We start from the raw sequence: 17,310 nt of genomic DNA, 5'->3' as shown, positions 1-17,310 counted from the left end.
TGAGGTTTACCTATGTGATTTTTAAAGAGTCAACAAGGACTTGATGGCACAATTAAAAATATTAAATATTTAAAAGCTAATAATAGCCAAAAAGGGAGGGGGGCAACAATAAGGCCATATTTCTGTTTTTCTATGGTAGTAAAAATATTACTGCACATTAGAGAGAGAGAGAGAGAGAGAGATGATAAAGAGATAGATACCAGATAAATATGAGATTTTAAGCAACAAACTAAATCTAGATCATGCAATCTTGCTTGCCATTAAAGAATCAGTTCAAAGGATAACATTTCTGAACCTGGTATGTACAGTCAGTCCTCGACTTACAACAGTTCATTTTGTGACCAAAATTACAATGGCCTTGAAAAAAGTGACTTAGAACCGCTTTTCACACTTACGACCATTGCAGCATCCCCATGGACATGTGATCAAAATTCGGATGCTTGGAAATTGATTCATATTTATGACGGTCGCAGTGTCCCGGGGTCACGTGATCCCCTTTTCCAACCTTCTGACGAGCCAAGTCCATGGGGAAGCCAGATTCACTTAAGGACCGTGTTACTACTTTAACAGCTGCAGTGATTCACTTAACAACTGTGGCAAGAAAGGTCGTAAAATGGGGCAAAACTCACTGAATGTCTCACTTAGCAAGAGAAATGTTGGGTTCAGTTGTGGTCATAAATCAAGGGCCACCTGTAACCCTTTGTATTTCTCCCTCCCTGTTTTCCTTCACCTGGATGCGTCTTCTCAGAACGGAGCCAATCTTTTGAGGAGTGGCCCTTTGGTCTCCCCCAATTTCAGGGCGTTGGAGGGTTGGGGTTCCTCAGGGCATGAAAAGGCAGCCCTTGGAACGTGCTTGGAAGGGGGCTTGGTGGGCAACGAGGGGGCCTCCGCTGCCTCAGGCAGGGCCAGGGGCTCCGCTAAGACCAAGGTGCAAGGATGGACCTTTGAAGCTCTGCGTTTAGAAGGGAAACCATCGCAGCTTCCCTTCGTCTTCTTGTGCAGGAAGAGGCCCGAGAGGGACACAGGATGCCTAAAAACAGGCGGTCCTAATCTTCCCCAAACAGCCAAGGAGGAACTCCTTCCCCACTGACTCAGCCGCTCCTTCTCCTGTTGCCTCCAGGAAAGGGAGCCTGGCGAGCAAAGGGAGCTGGAGCACTGGGCCCTGCCCAACATGATGCAGCTCCCTGGGGACGAGGGTGAGGTCCTGCACAGGGACAGGAAAGGACAGAGACCGGAGTATCCTGGCGGACCGTAGCCGTGGACTGCAGCTGCCCAAAAAGCCTAACGCAGCCCTGGCCTCCATCGAGAGAGCGCCAGCCTCAAGGTAAGGGAAGTGATGGTTCCGCTCTAAGCCACACTAGTCAGGCCACGTTTAGGACACGGTTCTGGTCACCCCAATTCAGAAATGCTGAGAAAGGCCCAAGAAAGAGTGCAGAGAAGAGCAAGAAAGGTGATCCTGGGAGCTAAACTCTGTGAAGAAGAGCGGAAGGAAGGAGGTCTGTTTGGCTTAAGGAAGAGGAGGCGGAGGGGGGACACCAGAACAGTCTTCCCGTCCTGGAAGGGGATTTATTCTCCCGAGGGCAGGACAAGAAGCAACGGGTGGAAGCTCCAACCTGGAAATAAGGAGGAATTTCCTGAGGTGGGAACCATCTCACCATCTGAAGAGCCTCCCTCCCGAAGTTGTGAGAAAAGCTGGAGCCGGTCAAGAAAAGATTGGACCACCATATTTCTGGGATGGAATGAGGGGAGGGGGTTGAACTTGAAGGCCTCCTGACCTTATGGTCCTATGAAAATGATTAGTTACAATCATCTGTATGCTTCATTTTATTATTTTCTCATTTCTATTTTTCTCCCCTTGGTTACCCGGTCCAGGAGCAAATACTGATGGGAAAAACATGAGTGACAGCTGGAAAGAATGAACTCATAAGCACTCAGAAGAAGAGAAGGAAAAGATGCGTTGGCCGATTTCAAGTATCTCAACCATCACAAACTGTGGAACTGTCACCCCAGCCGAGAGGTTTCTTTCTGGACTTCTGAAAGAAATTAGCTGTCCCATTTTCTCTTTGGTTTCCTACTGAAATAATTAACCTACTTCTAGTTTGTTCGTTCAGCTTCTTCACTTTTAACGTCCGTGTTGCTTTTGTTCTTAATTCTTCTTTCAAAATTTAACAGTTTTAGCCAATTGGGGCTCCGAGGCAGGTCAGGATTGGTGGAGACAGCTCTGGCTAGGAAGGCCACCTACAAAGGGCACCGGGGTCCGAGAGTTGGACGAGGTCCTTGGGCCCCCAGGGGCCACATGGTAAACGCAGGGATCCCAATTCAGAGGGAACCTGTAAAAATGAAGGCCTTGGAGCGATGCAATATTTTGCACAAGCAGCGCTGAAGCTTGGTGGCTGAACGCTATAAAAGGGGCTACGATAGAAATAAAGCAGCCAGGGGAATCGATGGAATTTGGGCAAATAGCTCCCCATGAAGCAGTGAGGAAGGGAAGAACGAGTGATGTCCCAAGGGCAGATTTCTGCACTTTGCGTAACGTTCCTTATTTTTGCAAAATAGGGCTGGGCATACATGAAGGCAAGGACTGATATGGCTCAACAAGTCAATGTATAAAGTGATCCAATTAACTGGATTAAGTTTCATACGGGCCCCGTGATACTGCCCAGAACTCCAATCATTGCTTGACTTATCTGGAAACAGACACAGAAACAGAACTTCCTTTTATAGCTGTGCATGTTTGACAGTTTAAATCTGATATAGATAAAAATCCAAATAGGGGAAAGTAAATATCATAAACTCTATTGTATCAAGATTGATAAATTTGATTAAAGGCATTCCTACCTACCCTAAACAATTTTAAGTTATTTCAGGGAGACTTCTTAAGACACCTGGAACCCAAGATGGCAAATTTGCAGAGCCGGGGCAGGCGTGGTCTGCATGTGATGCTTCCGCCCGTGGGCTGCCACTTTAACAGGCCTGGTCTAGACCAGAGGTATCACGCATGCATGGCTGGCTGAGGAATTCTGGGAGTCGAAGTCCACGAGCCTTGAAGTGACCAAGGTTGGAGACCCCTGGTCTGGACACTAAGACCCAGGGAAGCGCTGGGGGACAGGAGGAGGGACAGCCTGCCCATCTGCCATTCCTCTTCTCCCTCACACCACTTCCACCCACCACGCCTGCCTCTGCCTCTCTGGCCTCCTCCCTTCTCCAGGCTGAGCCAAATACCCACCGATCAGGCTACCTTTGCCTCCTCCCAATCCAGAGCTCCCAGCCTCTTTCCTGAGCCTCCCTTAAGGAATCCTTAATTGAACCAACAAGTCATAAAGAGCTATCCGAAAAGGTTTTTACTTTTTTTAAAGAAATTAGAAAATATAATGAATGTAAGAAGCAAAAGGGAAGGTAGTTAAATACAGTTTTAAGTCACAGGTCGGAAGGTACCTTGAAGATCACCTAGTCCAGTGATGGCGTTTTGCTGTCGTGTGCCAAAAGCAGGGGGAGTGTGGGGGGGTCGCACACGCACGGGCCCTCACCCGTAATTCAATGTGCCTCGCCCCCCCACACACACGCACATGTGACCCCACACACACACACTCCCCCTGCTTTTGGCACGCAATGGCACGGTGGCCCCCGTAGGCTCGCTTTTCTCCCACCCCAGGCTCCAGAGGTTTTCTTAAAGCCTGGGGAGGGCGAAAAGGGCCTTCCCCACCCCCCACCCCCGGAGGCCAGAAACAGCCCATTTCCTGACTTCTGGTGGGCCCGGAAGGCCCAAAAACCAGCTGGCCGGTGTGCGAATGCGTGCTGGAGCTGAGCTAGGGCAACGCTCGTCTGCCCACAGATATGGCTCTGCCTGCCACCTGTGGCACGCGTGCCATAGGTTCGCCATCACGGACCTAGCCCAACCCCCTGCCCAGTGGCTCCCCAACAGAAGACCAGCCTGCCTCTGTTTAAGGAGCACCAGAGAAGCCGCTCTTGCCATTAGGAACGACACCCACCAAAAGCGACTTCCCTCTCACTGAAGCCCTTGACCTTCCGCCTGCCTCCGAGTCAGCCCTGCCGTGTCATCTCCCTGGCAGCCCTTCATCCTGCTAAAGGCACCCAACGCCTCCAACCCATCCTCGTAGCTTCTTCCTTCCAGCCTCCGCCTCATCTGGATTCCTCGGCCACCGCCCAGTTTGTCCGTCCCTTTCCTAAAATGCAGAGTGGATGCGAGGAGCAGCTGCACACACAGCCGCAGAGGGAGGGCCAGCCTTCCCTCCCAGGTGGAGATTCCCACCCTTGGCAGCCCAATGAACGACAGCGGGGGACTTCAAGGAGCAACTACTTGGCAAGGATAAAATGCAAACAATTGGCTGTCCTGGAAGAACAGTTCTTGGCTAATATAGGGAGTTCTCGACTTACAACCATTTGTTTAGTGACTGTTTGATGTTACCACAGCAGTGAAAAAAGTGACTTACAACCATCACCGCGTCCCCATGGTCACCTGATCCAACTACACACTTGGCAACTGGCCTTTATTTAGGAGGAGGACAGCGTCCCCAGCTCCCATGAATTTCACTCGCCATCTTCCCGGCACCTTCCCATACGCAAAGTCAACAGGGGAAGACGGATTTGCTTAACAACTGTGGGATTCATTTAACTGCAGTGAATTGCTTAACAAATGGCCGCAAAACTGGGCACCACTCACTTAACAACGGAAATTCTGGTCCCCACTTGGCTGCAAGTCAAGGACGGCCTGTAACTTGCATAAAGTTTATTGATACAAATGAGATATTAATGAAGATTTCATCTTCTTTAGACAAATTATAGGGACAAGCAAAGCTTACTAAGAGTATGTATTTTCTGGTCAACCTAGAACACCAGAGGTGTCCAGCCTTGGCCACTTGAAGACCTGTGGACTCCCCAGCCAGCCAACCATGAATTCTGGGAGTTGAAGTCCCCAAGTCTTCCATCTGCCAAGGTCAGACTGCCTGACCTACGGACTTGCATTAAGCCGACTCGGATAGAGCTGCACGGGTAGCCTGGTCCCTTAGGGCCCCTTTTGCTATTAAGAAGCTCTTCAGTAGACCTGAAAAAAAGCAGGCTGACTGTTCTCAGAGAAGCCACTGATTGATCTCCTTCCCGCAACCGCTCTGAAGAGGCATTGGTGTGCCAGCAGAGGAGAAAATGTGGAACAAGTAAGCCACGCAAATGCCCGCTCCCTTTGCAGCATCGTTCTTCAGGAAAGCAGGGTTTCCTGCAGGTGCCCCTTGGAAAAACAAACACCAGTCATGCCCAGCATGAACTGAAACTGGCAGCCTTAAAATCAAAAGGAAGTCCACCCTTCTCCTTCAAACTTGCCCATCTGGAAGCAGGGCAAGAAGGGCTGCAGGTACTTCTGCTTTTGGGTTATCAGTTTTATGGGTTTGGGTTTTGATTAGGTACAGGCAGTCCTTGACTTACGACAGTTCGTTTAGTGATCAGTTACAATAGCACTCAAAGAAGTGACTGATGGTTTTTCACACTTATGACCATTGCAGCATTCCCCAGGGTCACGTGATTAAAATTCACATGCTTAGCAGCTGACTCATATTTATGACGGCTGCAACATGGGTCACGGAATCACTTTTTGCGACCGTCTGACCAGCAAAGTTAATGGGGAAGCCAGTTTCACTTTATAACCATGTTAATAATTTAACAATTGCAGTGATTCAGTTAACAGCTGTGGCAAGAAAGGTCATAAAATGGGGCAAAACTCACTTAACTCACTTAACAGAAATTGTGGGCTCCATTGTGGTCATAAGTCAAGGACTATGTGTACCAGAAATGGGCCAGGGCCACTTGGGAGGCAAAAGCCTTCAGGTATAATCGCTTAAGGTCTTGTCAGTTTCAAGCAGAGGCACAAGAGCAGGGGGCTGGGCTCCTCTTACCCACCCCCCTAATGGGGTCTGCCCATTATAAAACCACTGATGGATTGACTGATGAAGCCCGGATTGAAGCAGCTCTCCCGGCACAGGGTTCAAGTAATAAATGATGGCCATGAATGAAAATAGTTTGTGAAAAAAGGGAATACGGACGAAGCCTGGCCTTATACCAAGTTGTGTACTCACTATCCAGTACAGTATTTCACTCAGTTACCCAGGTGGTTTCATTGTTTGTTACGTTTTGTGCATGGCACTATCTACGGAGCTCTGCCGGCTGAGGAATTCTGGGAGTTGAAGTCCACAAGTCTTAAAGTTGCCAAGTTTGGAGACACACCCCCCCCCCAATCCAGAGCCCTGAAGGGGGCACTTAGGAGAGCGGGAGTTGTAGCTTTTTCACACGTTCTTGTATTTGGCACTGGCCACTAGGGGGCACTATAGAACCAGTGTAATCCTATATTGGGACTCTTCAGGTACAGGTAGCCTCAATTTAAGAGCTCTTATCTGTATGTTGACCCCTTTGTGGGGATTTGGACTCTCAGGCTCATTCAGGCCTTGTCTATTCATATGCTGCACAGCATATGAATCTTCCAGAAATCTTCCAGATCTAAAAGGAACCATCCTGATTACAGTCAGCCTCCGGGTTAAGAATGTCCAATTTATGGACAACTCATAGGAACAGGCTGCATATTGCTGTATTAATGCGTGATGGCATTCTTTTTCCTCGAACCAATGAACTACTAAAGGCACACACAGTTTTCTTAAACCACCAAAGCAGCACCTTTTTAACATACAGGCTGGCCTAAAGGTGCTTTTTCAAGGGGCAACTGGGCTTTCTTGTTTTTTCTTTGAAGACGTTTCGCTTCTCATCCAAGAAGCTTTTTTAGCTCTGACGGGATGGTGGGGAATGTCAGAGCTGAAGAAGCTTCTTGGATGAGAAGAGAAACGTCTTCAAACAAAAAATAATAAAGCCCAGTTGCCTCTTGAAAAGCACCTTTGGGGCAGCCACGACCTGGATGGCTGAGAATCTCCATAGGCACTTAATATACAGGCTGTTTCCATCTGTTCGTGAAAGGAAGGAGTCTGCCATCTGCCGTTTTTAGTAACACGCAGGCTGTTCATAAGTACAAATTCCGCCTGGCATAAAAATCTGAGTTAAGGAGAAATTTAGGAATGGTCCCTTTCTTAACCTGGGGGTTGCCTGTAATCCACGAGAGGTAGAAGATCAGAGGGTCTATCAAAAAAGGCAAAGAAAGGTCCGGTTCTGTCACTGCATTTCCTTCCCAGCAGGAAATCTAACTCTGAATGAAGTGGGAGACATCCTGAGATCCTTCTCTTCCAATCTAATCCCTCGTTCTGCTGTGCCCAACAGATACAGACACCCACTCCAAACTAAATACCATTTTTTCCATCTAGAAACAGCGTACCGCACACATCCCTGTAGGCCAGAGGGAACATTATACTGTTTAAATTCAGGGAAAGGGAGGGGGGAAATTCTCATCGCAGCCAGGAAGCGCTCACTGAGGGACGTTACACGAAGCAGAAAAACAGAGCGATGAGCCACGCAAATGGATAAAATTAAAGTTATGATTCATAACTGTAGGCTAGCAGGATCCTTTCCATCTTGCAGCCTGAGGGGAAGCAGAGGCTGAACCTTATATTTAAGATCCGAGGGAAAGACGTGCACTGACTGGTTGTCCAGAGGCTGCCCTGCCCCGTTCTCCGGCCAACCCAGGTGCCTTCCCAAACCCAGAGGTCAGCAGAGAGGGGAAGGGGCACCAACCCTGAGGCCCCGGCTGAGCAAAGGAAAGCAGAGGCCGCGCCAGAAAAGCAGAAGTGGGCATCTCTCTCGCTGGACCCCAACCCTCCCCATAGCCCCCTCCCCTCCCAAGTGACCCCCAGCCACTGCCAGGGCTCCCCAAAACAGGAGCTGCTCCGCCCCCATCCTCTGATGGCCAAGGGGGGGCGAGGGGGGGCAGCCCGGAGAAGGAGGAGGAATCAGAATCAGATTCAGAATAGAGCTGGAGGGGCCCTCCGAGGTCTTCTAGTCCAGCCCCTGCTCAAGCAGGAGGACCGTCCTCAAGGACCCCGGGGTGGGGGCTCCCAGGGAGGAATGAGGAGAAAGCCAATGAAGCAGAGCAGGGGAGGAGCCAGAAGGGGGGTCGCCCTCCCCGGCCAAAGGCAGCAGCAGGAACCAGGCGGGGACGGAGGGACGGAGGGAGGGGCGGGCAGAAAAGTCAACATGGCAGCCGAGGGGGGGAGGGGGCCCGCGCCCAGGAGAAGAGCCGGTCCTGCGGGGGTCCCGGCCGGGCCCTTCCAGGCAGGGGCTCCTCCTCCTCCTCCGCCTCCCTGGGGCCGGGGAGAGAGCGGGGTCGCTGCGCGGAGCCTTTGCCCGGCGGGGGGAGGGGCGGCTCCCGAGGCGGGGAGTTCCGCAGGGGCGGCACCTGAGGGTGGGCCCGAGGCAGGCCGTGTCGGTGCTGTCGACCTCGCGCAGGATCCGCTCGTGCTCGGCCGCCGTCTCCAGGCTCTCCGGCTCCGCCATGGCGGGCCGCGCCCAGCTCCTCGCCGTCGCAATGGCAACGCCGCCCGGCCACGCCCACGCCGCGCCCCGCCCCGCACGCACGCACGCACGCACGCCCCGCGCCCTCTCTCCTCCCCCGGAAACGCGCCCAGGCGCCCGGCCGTTCCGCCGCGCGGCCGTTCCGCCCCCGGACCCCTACCCGGCTTTCTCCGCGGGCGGGAAGGGGGAAATCCTCTGCCCTGAGGCTGGAGTGCATGACCTCTTAGAACCCCCCTCCCTTTCCCGATGGAGGTATTACATAGGGAAGATCCTCAAGAGGTCATCCAGTCCACCCCCTGCCACGTCTCTGTCCTACCTCCCCCCCCCTTCTCCTAATCCAAGGCTTTCTCGGACTCTCTAGGTCAGAGGCCTTCGAACCTGGCCGCTGTAAGACTCGTGGACTTCAACTCCCAGAATTCTCTATGCAGTCAACTATGCTGGCTGGAGAATTCTGGGAGTTGAAGCCCTCAAGTCTTAAAGCGGCCAAGTTCGAAGGCCTCTGATCTGGATCAAAGCTGTCCCACCTTGGCCACTTTTAAGACTTGTCAACTGCAACTCCCAGAATTCCTCAGCCAGCAAGGGAACATGGGAGTTGGAGTCCAGTAGTCTTACAGTGGCCAAGGTTGGAGAGCCCTGGCCTAGAGCACCTTCCTGACATCCAGCTGGATATTTTTTTTCTCTCTGAAAATTGTGGTTTTCTTCCTATCCCGTAGCTTTTCAGTGTAAATTTAAGTACGGAGTAGATCCACTCCTTGTATTCATGTTGCTGTCTCTCTGCAAGGCAGAAGAGGGCCTTCTGACCTGAGGTCTTTCCAGCAGAGGAGATGGAAGAGCCCTGGAGTTCAGCCCCGGCTCCACTGCATGAGCCGCAGGAGCAACCTTAGCAGCCTCAGGAGGTGGGACTTGCATAAAGCACCTGAAGGGCATCCCACAGGTCCTGTTGCCATTGCAACCCCAGGACCACACAGTCGTTGAGCGATGACCTCACGTGGCCACGACACGGGGAGGAACAGAGTCTCGAGCATGCAGGCAGGCTAATGGGTGCCTCCGAATACAGCCAGCTGAAAAGATGGCAAGAGTGGAAGCTACTCACAGGAGCAACTTGCAATCTTCTGCTGGCTTCCCCAATGCCTGTTGCGAGAAGCTGGCAGGGAAGGTTGCAAATGGGCCTCCTAGGACCCCACAGGGTGTCACTATGGCTGCGATTTCAAGGACTGGCCGCAAGTCCTGCTTGTTCAGCACTGTTGTAACCTTGAACATTGGAATGAGTGGATGTAACTCAAAGACAGACTACCATCCCTTTGGCCTGGCCAGGACCTTTCCGACTTCCCCAAACTGGCCATCCAATCGAGGATTTCCTGCCTTGTACCCTTCAACTTCTATAAAAATCATGGCTTTTCTTTTGTTTGGGATCTTCTTGTGAACTCAACAATCCTTGCAATAGACACAGTTCTTTTCGTCGATGTGTTTCTTTTTCAAACTGAATCCGCAATGACTGGCGGGTTCTGAAGATTTCCAGCATGGAAGGGCTCATCACCTCACATAGGAGCCTGTTTCACAGGCTGACACTTCATAATCAGCAGGTTCCTCCTTGTCTCTCACCTGAAGCTCTCTCTGTGTTGCCACCCACAGTTTCCTTGGCAACAGTACTGCAGGGGCTTCTGATGGCTGCCTGATTTTGCAGTTTCTTCTGGGTGGGTTGGCTTTCCTGGCCCTCAGCCCCACTGCAGGTTACTCTTTGCTTGCCCACCCGTTTTGCCCATCCTGGCAAGAATGACTCCATGCTCTCACAGCTCATTCAGGGTCATTGGAGCTACTGAGATATTAATCCCTGGGGGAGAAGCGTGTGTGGCAATAAATTAAATATCATCATCATGAAGGAGGAATAATTGCAAAATGTTTTTCAAGGGCTTATTCCTTAGTCTGCCTTTGGTAAATAGAGTACCGAAAGCTGGAAGTCTTTGCATCATGCCTTGGTGGGTGCCTTGGCAGTTACTGCCACCGCCACCTATCTTCCAGGCGATTCATTTACTGACTGACTATCTACCCCTAACACTAGTGTATGAAAGAGATGGGTCGCAGACCTCAACGGCAAGGAAAACGAGTGATAAAAAAGGAAGCAAACTTTTGGTATGTGTGGCCCTAGAGCACCGAGGCATATGACTAAGTACATCAGTCCTTGTTCCTATTCTTTCTTCTGAGCAGACAGACCAATCTCACAAGAGAGAACTAGAATCAAACTTTATTAAAGAAAAGAACCAAAACATCCTTGAATTTACATAGAAAACAAGTGAGCAGAGTCTGTAGAAGTGGAGAGCCACTCAGACTGCAGGCAGCATCTTGGAAGAACCTCAGGCTGAAATATCACCAAAAAAAGATCAGGCTCTAAGCTGATCCCAGGAGGACCTGTTCCTACGGTACGTGAAAGTCACACTGATGCAAAGAGGCGCCAGTTTGCATGAAACACACAAGGATCAGAGACAAAAGAGGAAGCACCCTCAGAGCAAAAGCCTGTTTCTTCCATTAGGAAGGACCCGAACCCCAATTCTCAGCTCCGGTGGAAACAGCAGAATTTCAGCACAGTCAATCACTTTTCTGAGCCTCTGTAACATAATCATGAGATAAACAAAAATTTGCCTTGCATGATATGCTGAATTAAAATCTGTTTGGCTAATGAATGTAGTTCTTGTTCAGTATAGTATCCACCCAGCCAAATCAGGGCATGGGTGCACCGTTTGTCCTTCTTCGGATTATGTCCTTCACATTGAGCCAGGAAGAGGCCGGGGGAGGGGGGGAAACTGGCTGCCACTTTCACAGCCCTTTGGGGCATCCAAAATGGTAGCCAGCTCTCCGCAGGGGTGTTGGAAAGCGGCCAGAAGGCAGCGCAGATTAAACTGCCACTGAATGACAGCCTGTCATAGGGATCCTTCCGCACCATCCAGGCAGCCGGATCCCAGCAGCTGTACTGGCGAAAAGCCAGGGGCACAGAAGTGGCCTGATGGGCTTTCTCATTGGCACATCTGGCCTGCCTTGATTGGGCAAAAGCCTTCTCACCGAAGGCCCAAAGGCCACCTCTGGATTCCCAATCTCCGCCCTTCATCCCTCAGAAGAGCCGCGTCTCCCCCAAAGCAGATGCCCAGGGATCCTTGGCCTGCCATTGGGTCGATTCCCCGCTTCCCCCTTCCTCGGGAGCAGCCCGCACAAGTCAAGGGGACGCCGAGCAGAAGCAGCCGAAGAGCCGGACGGGACCTTGGAGTCTGCTGGTAGTCCAAGCCCCGCTCCAGCTTCTCTCCGCCTCCTCCGACGCTGCTGCCGTTCCCGGCTTCCTGGGCGCGCCCTCCGCCGGGGCAGCTGGAGCCGGGGCAGCGGCGCTCGGGAGCCGATGGAGCCGGGGCGCGGCTGGGGCCGGACGGCGTGCATCGTGACGGGGGCGTCGCGGGGGCTCGGCCGGAGCCTGGCCCGCCTGCTGGCCGCCCGCCTGCCGCCCGGCTCGGCGCTGCTGCTGGTGGCGCGCTCGGCGGGGCCGCTGGGCCGGCTGGAGGGCGAGCTGCGCGCCGCCTGGCCGGGGCTGCTGGTGCGGGCGCTGCCGGCCGACCTGGGCTCCGAGCAGGGGCTGCGGCGCGTGGCCGAGGCGGGGCGGGCGCTGCGAGGGGCCGGAGACCCCCAGCGCCTCCTGCTCATCAACAACGCCGGTGAGAGGCGGGCGCCGCTCGGCCATCGGGGGGGGGTCGCGGGCGACTTTGGGCCCCGAAGCAAAGGGGGGGAGGGGAGGGGCTTCCCTTCGACAATGGAGTTGGGCGCAAGGCACTCAGTCCAGGCTCCCCTCCCCCCGCCGCCAGCCAGGACAGCCCATAATCCTCGCCGGGTGGCCCCTGGGGAAGATCGCAGTTCTGGGGAGCCCCTCTTCTCAGAAGCACAGAGAGCCAGGCAGAGGGGGGGCCGGGGGGCTTTGGCCCTCTGGGGCTGGAGTGTGTTGGGGGGGCAGCTTTCAGGGTGGGGAGAGGAAGGGGGTGCAAGGTGCAGCATCTGCCCCAGGAAGGGTGGGGGCAAGGCAGTGGGAAGGAAGGGAAGCTCCCTCCCCTTCTGGCCCAGCAAGCCCAGTGGAGGCCTTCCTGCGAAGGTGAGGGCCTCTTGGGGAGAAGGGTCTGGTCCCCCACTCAACGTCTCCCCTGGCAGCAGCCTGGCTTGCTGGGGTGGGGTCTGCGTGAGAAGTTAGAGGCCAGGATGATGAAAGTGGTGACAGTTAGGATTCTTTTCCTCCCCTCTGCGCCGCCTCTTTCCCCCACCCAACCCTCTGGGCGGCTGAGAAAGAAGGACTGGCTTTCGTGCCTAAGACTAGAACTCCCCGTCTCCTGGTTTCTAGGCCCGCACTTTCCCCACTACCCCACAGCGGGATAAGGCAGTGGTCCTCCCTCCTTCCCAGCTCTGTAATTAGGCAGGTGCTGCCTGCTCCCACCAGTGGGCCACGGGCTTCCCACCCCCGTCCTTGGAGTGGAGCCGGCTCCAGATGTCGTGGCTCATGATGAGCCTCAGCTTGTGACAACCTTGTTACCTGGATTCGGAGGAGTTTGGCTGCAGCTGGGCTGCCCAGGAGGGTTAGGCATATCTGGGGGAAGGCGAGATGCTCCCCACCCCCTCCAAGACCCCCTCTTATGGGTCTGGCTTGGCTCAGCAAGTATTGGAGGCGTTAATTTGATGAAGGTCAGCAAAACAGCTCCAAAGCTTTCATCACAACAACGGCCCACAGTCAGAATCGGGCCCTCTGCTGGGGTTCTGTGGGCCATATTTTCATTGGTGCTTGATTGGCCAGAAGCTGGAGGTGAGCGGGGCCCCTTTCCCTTCCAGCATCTCTGGGCGACGTCTCCAAGACCTTCTCGGACTTCTCCGAGCCAGGCAACGTCAACAGCTACTTAAACCTCAACGTGACCTCTGCCCTCTGCTTGACCGCCTCCGTCCTGAAGGCCTTTCCTGCCCAGCCGGGCTTCAGCCGCCTGGTGGTCAACATCTCCTCCCTCTGCGCCCTGAAGCCCTTCAAGAGCTGGACCCTCTACTGCACGGGGAAGGCGGCTCGGGACATGATGTTCCAGGTCTTAGCGGCCGAAGAGCCGGACGTGCGGGTGCTGAACTACGCCCCAGGTGAGTCCCAGGGGGCCCTGCGGACCCTCTGGCTCTGCCGGGAGTCCCCGTGATTGGCGGCCCTTTTCTGCCCCGCCTTCTTTCTTCGCAGGCCCCCTGGACACCTCCATGCAGGAAGAGGCCCGCAGCCTCTCGGCAGACCCGGAGCTGAGGCAGGCCTTCCTTCACCTGAAGGAATCCGGGGAGCTGATAGACTGCGACGTCTCCGCCCACAAGTTGCTGGACCTCCTGGTGGCAAACACCTTTGAATCCGGTGCCCACGTGGACTTCTATGACACCTGAGCAGCTCTCCGTTGGAGGGTCCTTCTCTAAGGCACGGCTTCCTTCCTTAAAAGAGCAGAAATTATTCTCTCTCGGCTCTTTTTTTCATGCATGCTGCAGTAAATAACCTCTGTTTGGAAGTTTTGTATCTGAGGCTGTTGTAGAAGCATTTTGCAAAATTCTGAACTGTAACTGTGCCCCAAAAAAGCCAAAAATTACTCTAAGCTACCTTTGCATTATGTGCGGAAATTGTTGCTCTTCCCAGGGTGGACGGTGGGGCTAAGTGGGGAGGGAGTGACCGGCTTGGCGTTAAGGTTTGCCAGGGACCAGGCTGAGACCGGTGGTTCCCCAGGAAGGAAGAGCTGCACAGCCCCACAGCTGAGGAGACTCTCTGGTGAATTAGGAGAGGTTCTGCCCTGCATCCGCCAGTTCTCCCCCCTCTGTGCTGGACAATGGACTTCCGCTTGGTGGCAGAGAGGAGCCCCTGGCATTGGCCCTGCTTGTGCTGGCTGAGCAGCTGCCATCTTTGGTGCCCTAACAGAACGAACTTCTCCAGGAAGACTGGAACGTTATACAGTAGGTAGAGTTTCCTGCTCAAGCGGGGGGTTGGACTAGAAGATCTCCAAGGTCCCTTCCAACTCTGTTATTCTATATTGTCCCAAAGGGGCTTTTTCAAGAGGCAACTGGACTTTCTTGTGTTTCTGTGAAGACGTTTTGCTTCTCGTCCAAGAAGCTTCTTCAGCTCTGAGCGGAAATCCAGTTGCCTCTTGGAAAAGCCCCTTTGGGACAACCATGGCCTGGATCAATGGTGGGTTGCCCCGGTTCTATAGAACTGGTAGTAAAACCGGCGGAAGGCTCCGCCCACCGACCCCAACGTCATCAGAACGCTTCTGTGCAAGCACGCAAGCGCGGCCCCGTTGCAAACCAGTAGTAAAGGTAGGTAGAACCCACCCCTGACCTGAATGACTGAGAATCTCCATAGGTAGTTATTCCATATTCTGCATAGATCCTTGTTTCACCTTCGGGGTGGCTTTAAAGTTCCCCCTGGGGATGCACGCCCAAGCAGGAGGGTCTACCCCACCCCTCCCCGGGTGGCCGGGAGCTCACGGGGGTTCCTTTGCTAGGCCCTCTCACAGACTTTTGCAGTCTGGTCTGCTGTGAGTCGGGGTCAACCTTGCTGGAGATTGGAGCTGGCTGTGGGCCACGCACCTTCCTTCAGCCCCCTCCGGCCAGTCCCTTTTGGGGCCTCTTTGCAGGTCCCTGGAGGAAGAATAATAGGGTTGGAAGGGACCTTGGAGGTCCTCTAGTCTAACCCCCTGCCTGTGGCAGGAGATCCTATTCCGTTCCAGACTTCCTTTGGGCTTGAAGGCAAATCTATGTGTGTCCCAGGATAATGTTGCAGGATCCAACTTTCATGCTTTCAGACTCATGGTGGAGCCCATCCTCAGGGAACTGGTCTCTGCTCACAGAGTGTGTCCTTTGGGCTATTCTATGTCTAGCCTTTATAGGGTGCCTGGTTGGGCGTGGCTGTTTTATTGGTTGATTGGGATGTAGATGGCCAGTTATTAAGCCATTAGCTGTCATTTGCTGGTGCTGCCAAGCCCCCGCCTCCTAAGTATCTGATAAAGCTGGTGGTAAATCAGCAGTCCTGTTGACTGACAAGAGGCTCCTTTCCCAGGCCTCAGTCACTTGCCTGGCTGTTTTTGTAGCTGCTCGGCCAACCATCTTTAGTAGCTGCGAAGTTGAATGCAGGTCCTTGTTCATTGCAATGTGAGGCTACCGGTGAGTTTGGGTCTCCAAGTCTGACCGCTCGCTTGTGTTCTTACAATCTGGTGGTTAGATTCCACCCATCTGCCCTACTTAGTCACAGGACAGGATGGATACACGTTCCAGATACAACATCAAGATAGCATCATCATCACGTCAAGCTGTAACGTTAAGGATATAACATTAAGAGTTAAAAGTGTGTATAACTCACAGTGGAAGCTTACCAGTAGCTTCAATGAATGAAACCATCCAACCCACAAACTCTGCCAGATGTTGCCTGATCCCTAAAGTTAATCATTTATGTAGCCTTCCACTTGATTGCATTGATCACATGTAACCCTGAACTTTGATTGTTGAATCGAAAACTGATGTTTTTGAAGGAAGGAAAGAACCCTACTCGGAGCATTTCTGAACACTTTTATTTTTGTTGCGTTTTAAAATCCCTTAACGCAAGAAGAAGAAAACACATTTAAAGTCATAACCTGCCCTTTTTCCCCCCTTTTCTGAAGGTTAAATAAATTATTTCTGCAAACACGCATATACAAACCCCTCTAATCGCCAGCAACAGTGAAAGCGATGAAGGCAGCCCCGTTCTGAGGCAAAAGATAAACTGCAGGTTGGCTTGTATTTCAAATACCAGAAATGATCCTCATAGGTCTATGTAGGTCATTTAGAGCTCAAATTAGAGCAGCTTAATAATAAAACACCTGCAATACCTGCTATGTCAATGTGATACTGTACAGGTGGTCCACAACTTACAACAGTTCATTTAGTGACAGTTCAAAGATACAACGGCACTGAAAAAAGTGACTTATGCCCCTTTGTCACACTTAACGACCGTTGCAGCATGCCCATGGGCACGTGATTGGAATTCAGATACTTGACAACTGACTCACAGCTGCAGTGACCCAGAATCGGGATCTCCTTTTGCAGCCTTCTGATAGGCAAAGTGAATGGGGAGGCCAGATTCACTTAACAATCATATCACTAACTAGCTGAATACCCATGCTCCGCTACGAAACTATGCGATCGGGCTTGATAAATCAACAGCTTGAACATTAATGAGTAGTTACGATCGGCCTCTCCTCTTCTCTCCCTCAGCCTTGCCCCACAGAAGCCTCCCCTATCCTATCCCCTGCTGCTGCTGTGAAAGTAAAACTGAAACTGAAATGCCTCTCCTCTGCTTTTGTTTTGCATTTGGAACAGATTTCTTTTCAGGTGGTGAGAGGGACTAGAACTTCTTAGCATCAGGAGTTAGCATGTTTGGAAAGTGAAACAGTATTTGCTGTGTGAGCAAGAAGGAGACAGGAAGGAGCCTGGCCGTGGCTTAGCTCAACTGTTCTGTAGTAAAGCTGCTTGCTGCTGTGAAAATAAAACAAACTGAAAGTCCTCTCCTCTGCTTGTGTTTTGCATTTGGTGGGGAGGGAGAGTAAACCTCCTTAGCATCAGAGCGTGTCAATAATAATATAGGAAATACTAATGCTGTGATGGTCATTTCAAAAAATCCTTTCTTAGTGAGTACCTAGAAACCAAGAGGAACATACGTGGCAAATTTCAAGTTTGTAGACTTTACGGTTCTGGAGATTTCGTGATTATGGCATGGGTGGTTTTCGCTTTTATATATATAGATTTAACAACTTCAGTGATTCACTTATCAACAGTGGCAAGAAAAGTTGTAACAAACAAACAAAC

The 17,310-nt window shown here is 52.3% G+C and overlaps 2 protein-coding genes across 11 annotated transcripts in view; one reads left to right on the top strand and one right to left on the bottom strand.

The window, feature by feature from the left end:
• The window catches only part of EXOC6B (exocyst complex component 6B), a 152,329-nt gene extending 143,776 nt beyond the window's left edge, over positions 1–8,553 (bottom strand). For all 10 annotated transcript variants that reach the window (XM_060682315.2, XM_060682317.2, XM_060682316.2 and 7 more), the window contains exon 1: positions 8,339–8,553. In XM_060682315.2, coding sequence (XP_060538298.2) covers positions 8,339–8,436 — 98 coding nt within the window. In that variant the 5' untranslated portion in view covers positions 8,437–8,553. The remainder of the gene's footprint in view (positions 1–8,338) is intronic.
• Positions 8,554–10,687: 2,134 nt separating this feature from the next.
• On the top strand, positions 10,688–17,007 carry SPR (sepiapterin reductase). Its single transcript, XM_060682347.2, has 3 exons — positions 10,688–12,146; positions 13,300–13,590; positions 13,682–17,007. Exons 1-3 carry the CDS (start codon positions 11,837–11,839, stop codon positions 13,870–13,872), a joined length of 792 nt encoding a protein of 263 aa, XP_060538330.2. The 5' UTR covers positions 10,688–11,836; the 3' UTR covers positions 13,873–17,007.
• Positions 17,008–17,310: the final 303 nt, after the last annotated feature.

Source organism: Pantherophis guttatus, chromosome 8, assembly GCF_059756535.1.
Source record: "Pantherophis guttatus breed Tessera chromosome 8, ASM5975653v1, whole genome shotgun sequence".
NCBI classification, from domain to species: domain Eukaryota; kingdom Metazoa; phylum Chordata; class Lepidosauria; order Squamata; family Colubridae; genus Pantherophis; species Pantherophis guttatus.
Note: the sequence above shows the minus strand (reverse complement) of the source record. Positions and strands in the feature narration are given on the sequence as shown.

Bases quoted from the DNA above. Each gene is read 5' to 3' on its own strand.
- SPR (XM_060682347.2), top strand. From the start codon at position 11,837: ATGGAGCCGGGGCGCGGCTGGGGCCGGACGGCGTGCATCGTGACGGGG. The intron at 12,147-13,299 runs GTGAGAGGCGGG...TTTCCCTTCCAG, and splicing joins CCTGCTCATCAACAACGCCG to CATCTCTGGGCGACGTCTCC. The intron at 13,591-13,681 runs GTGAGTCCCAGG...CTTTCTTCGCAG, and splicing joins GGTGCTGAACTACGCCCCAG to GCCCCCTGGACACCTCCATG.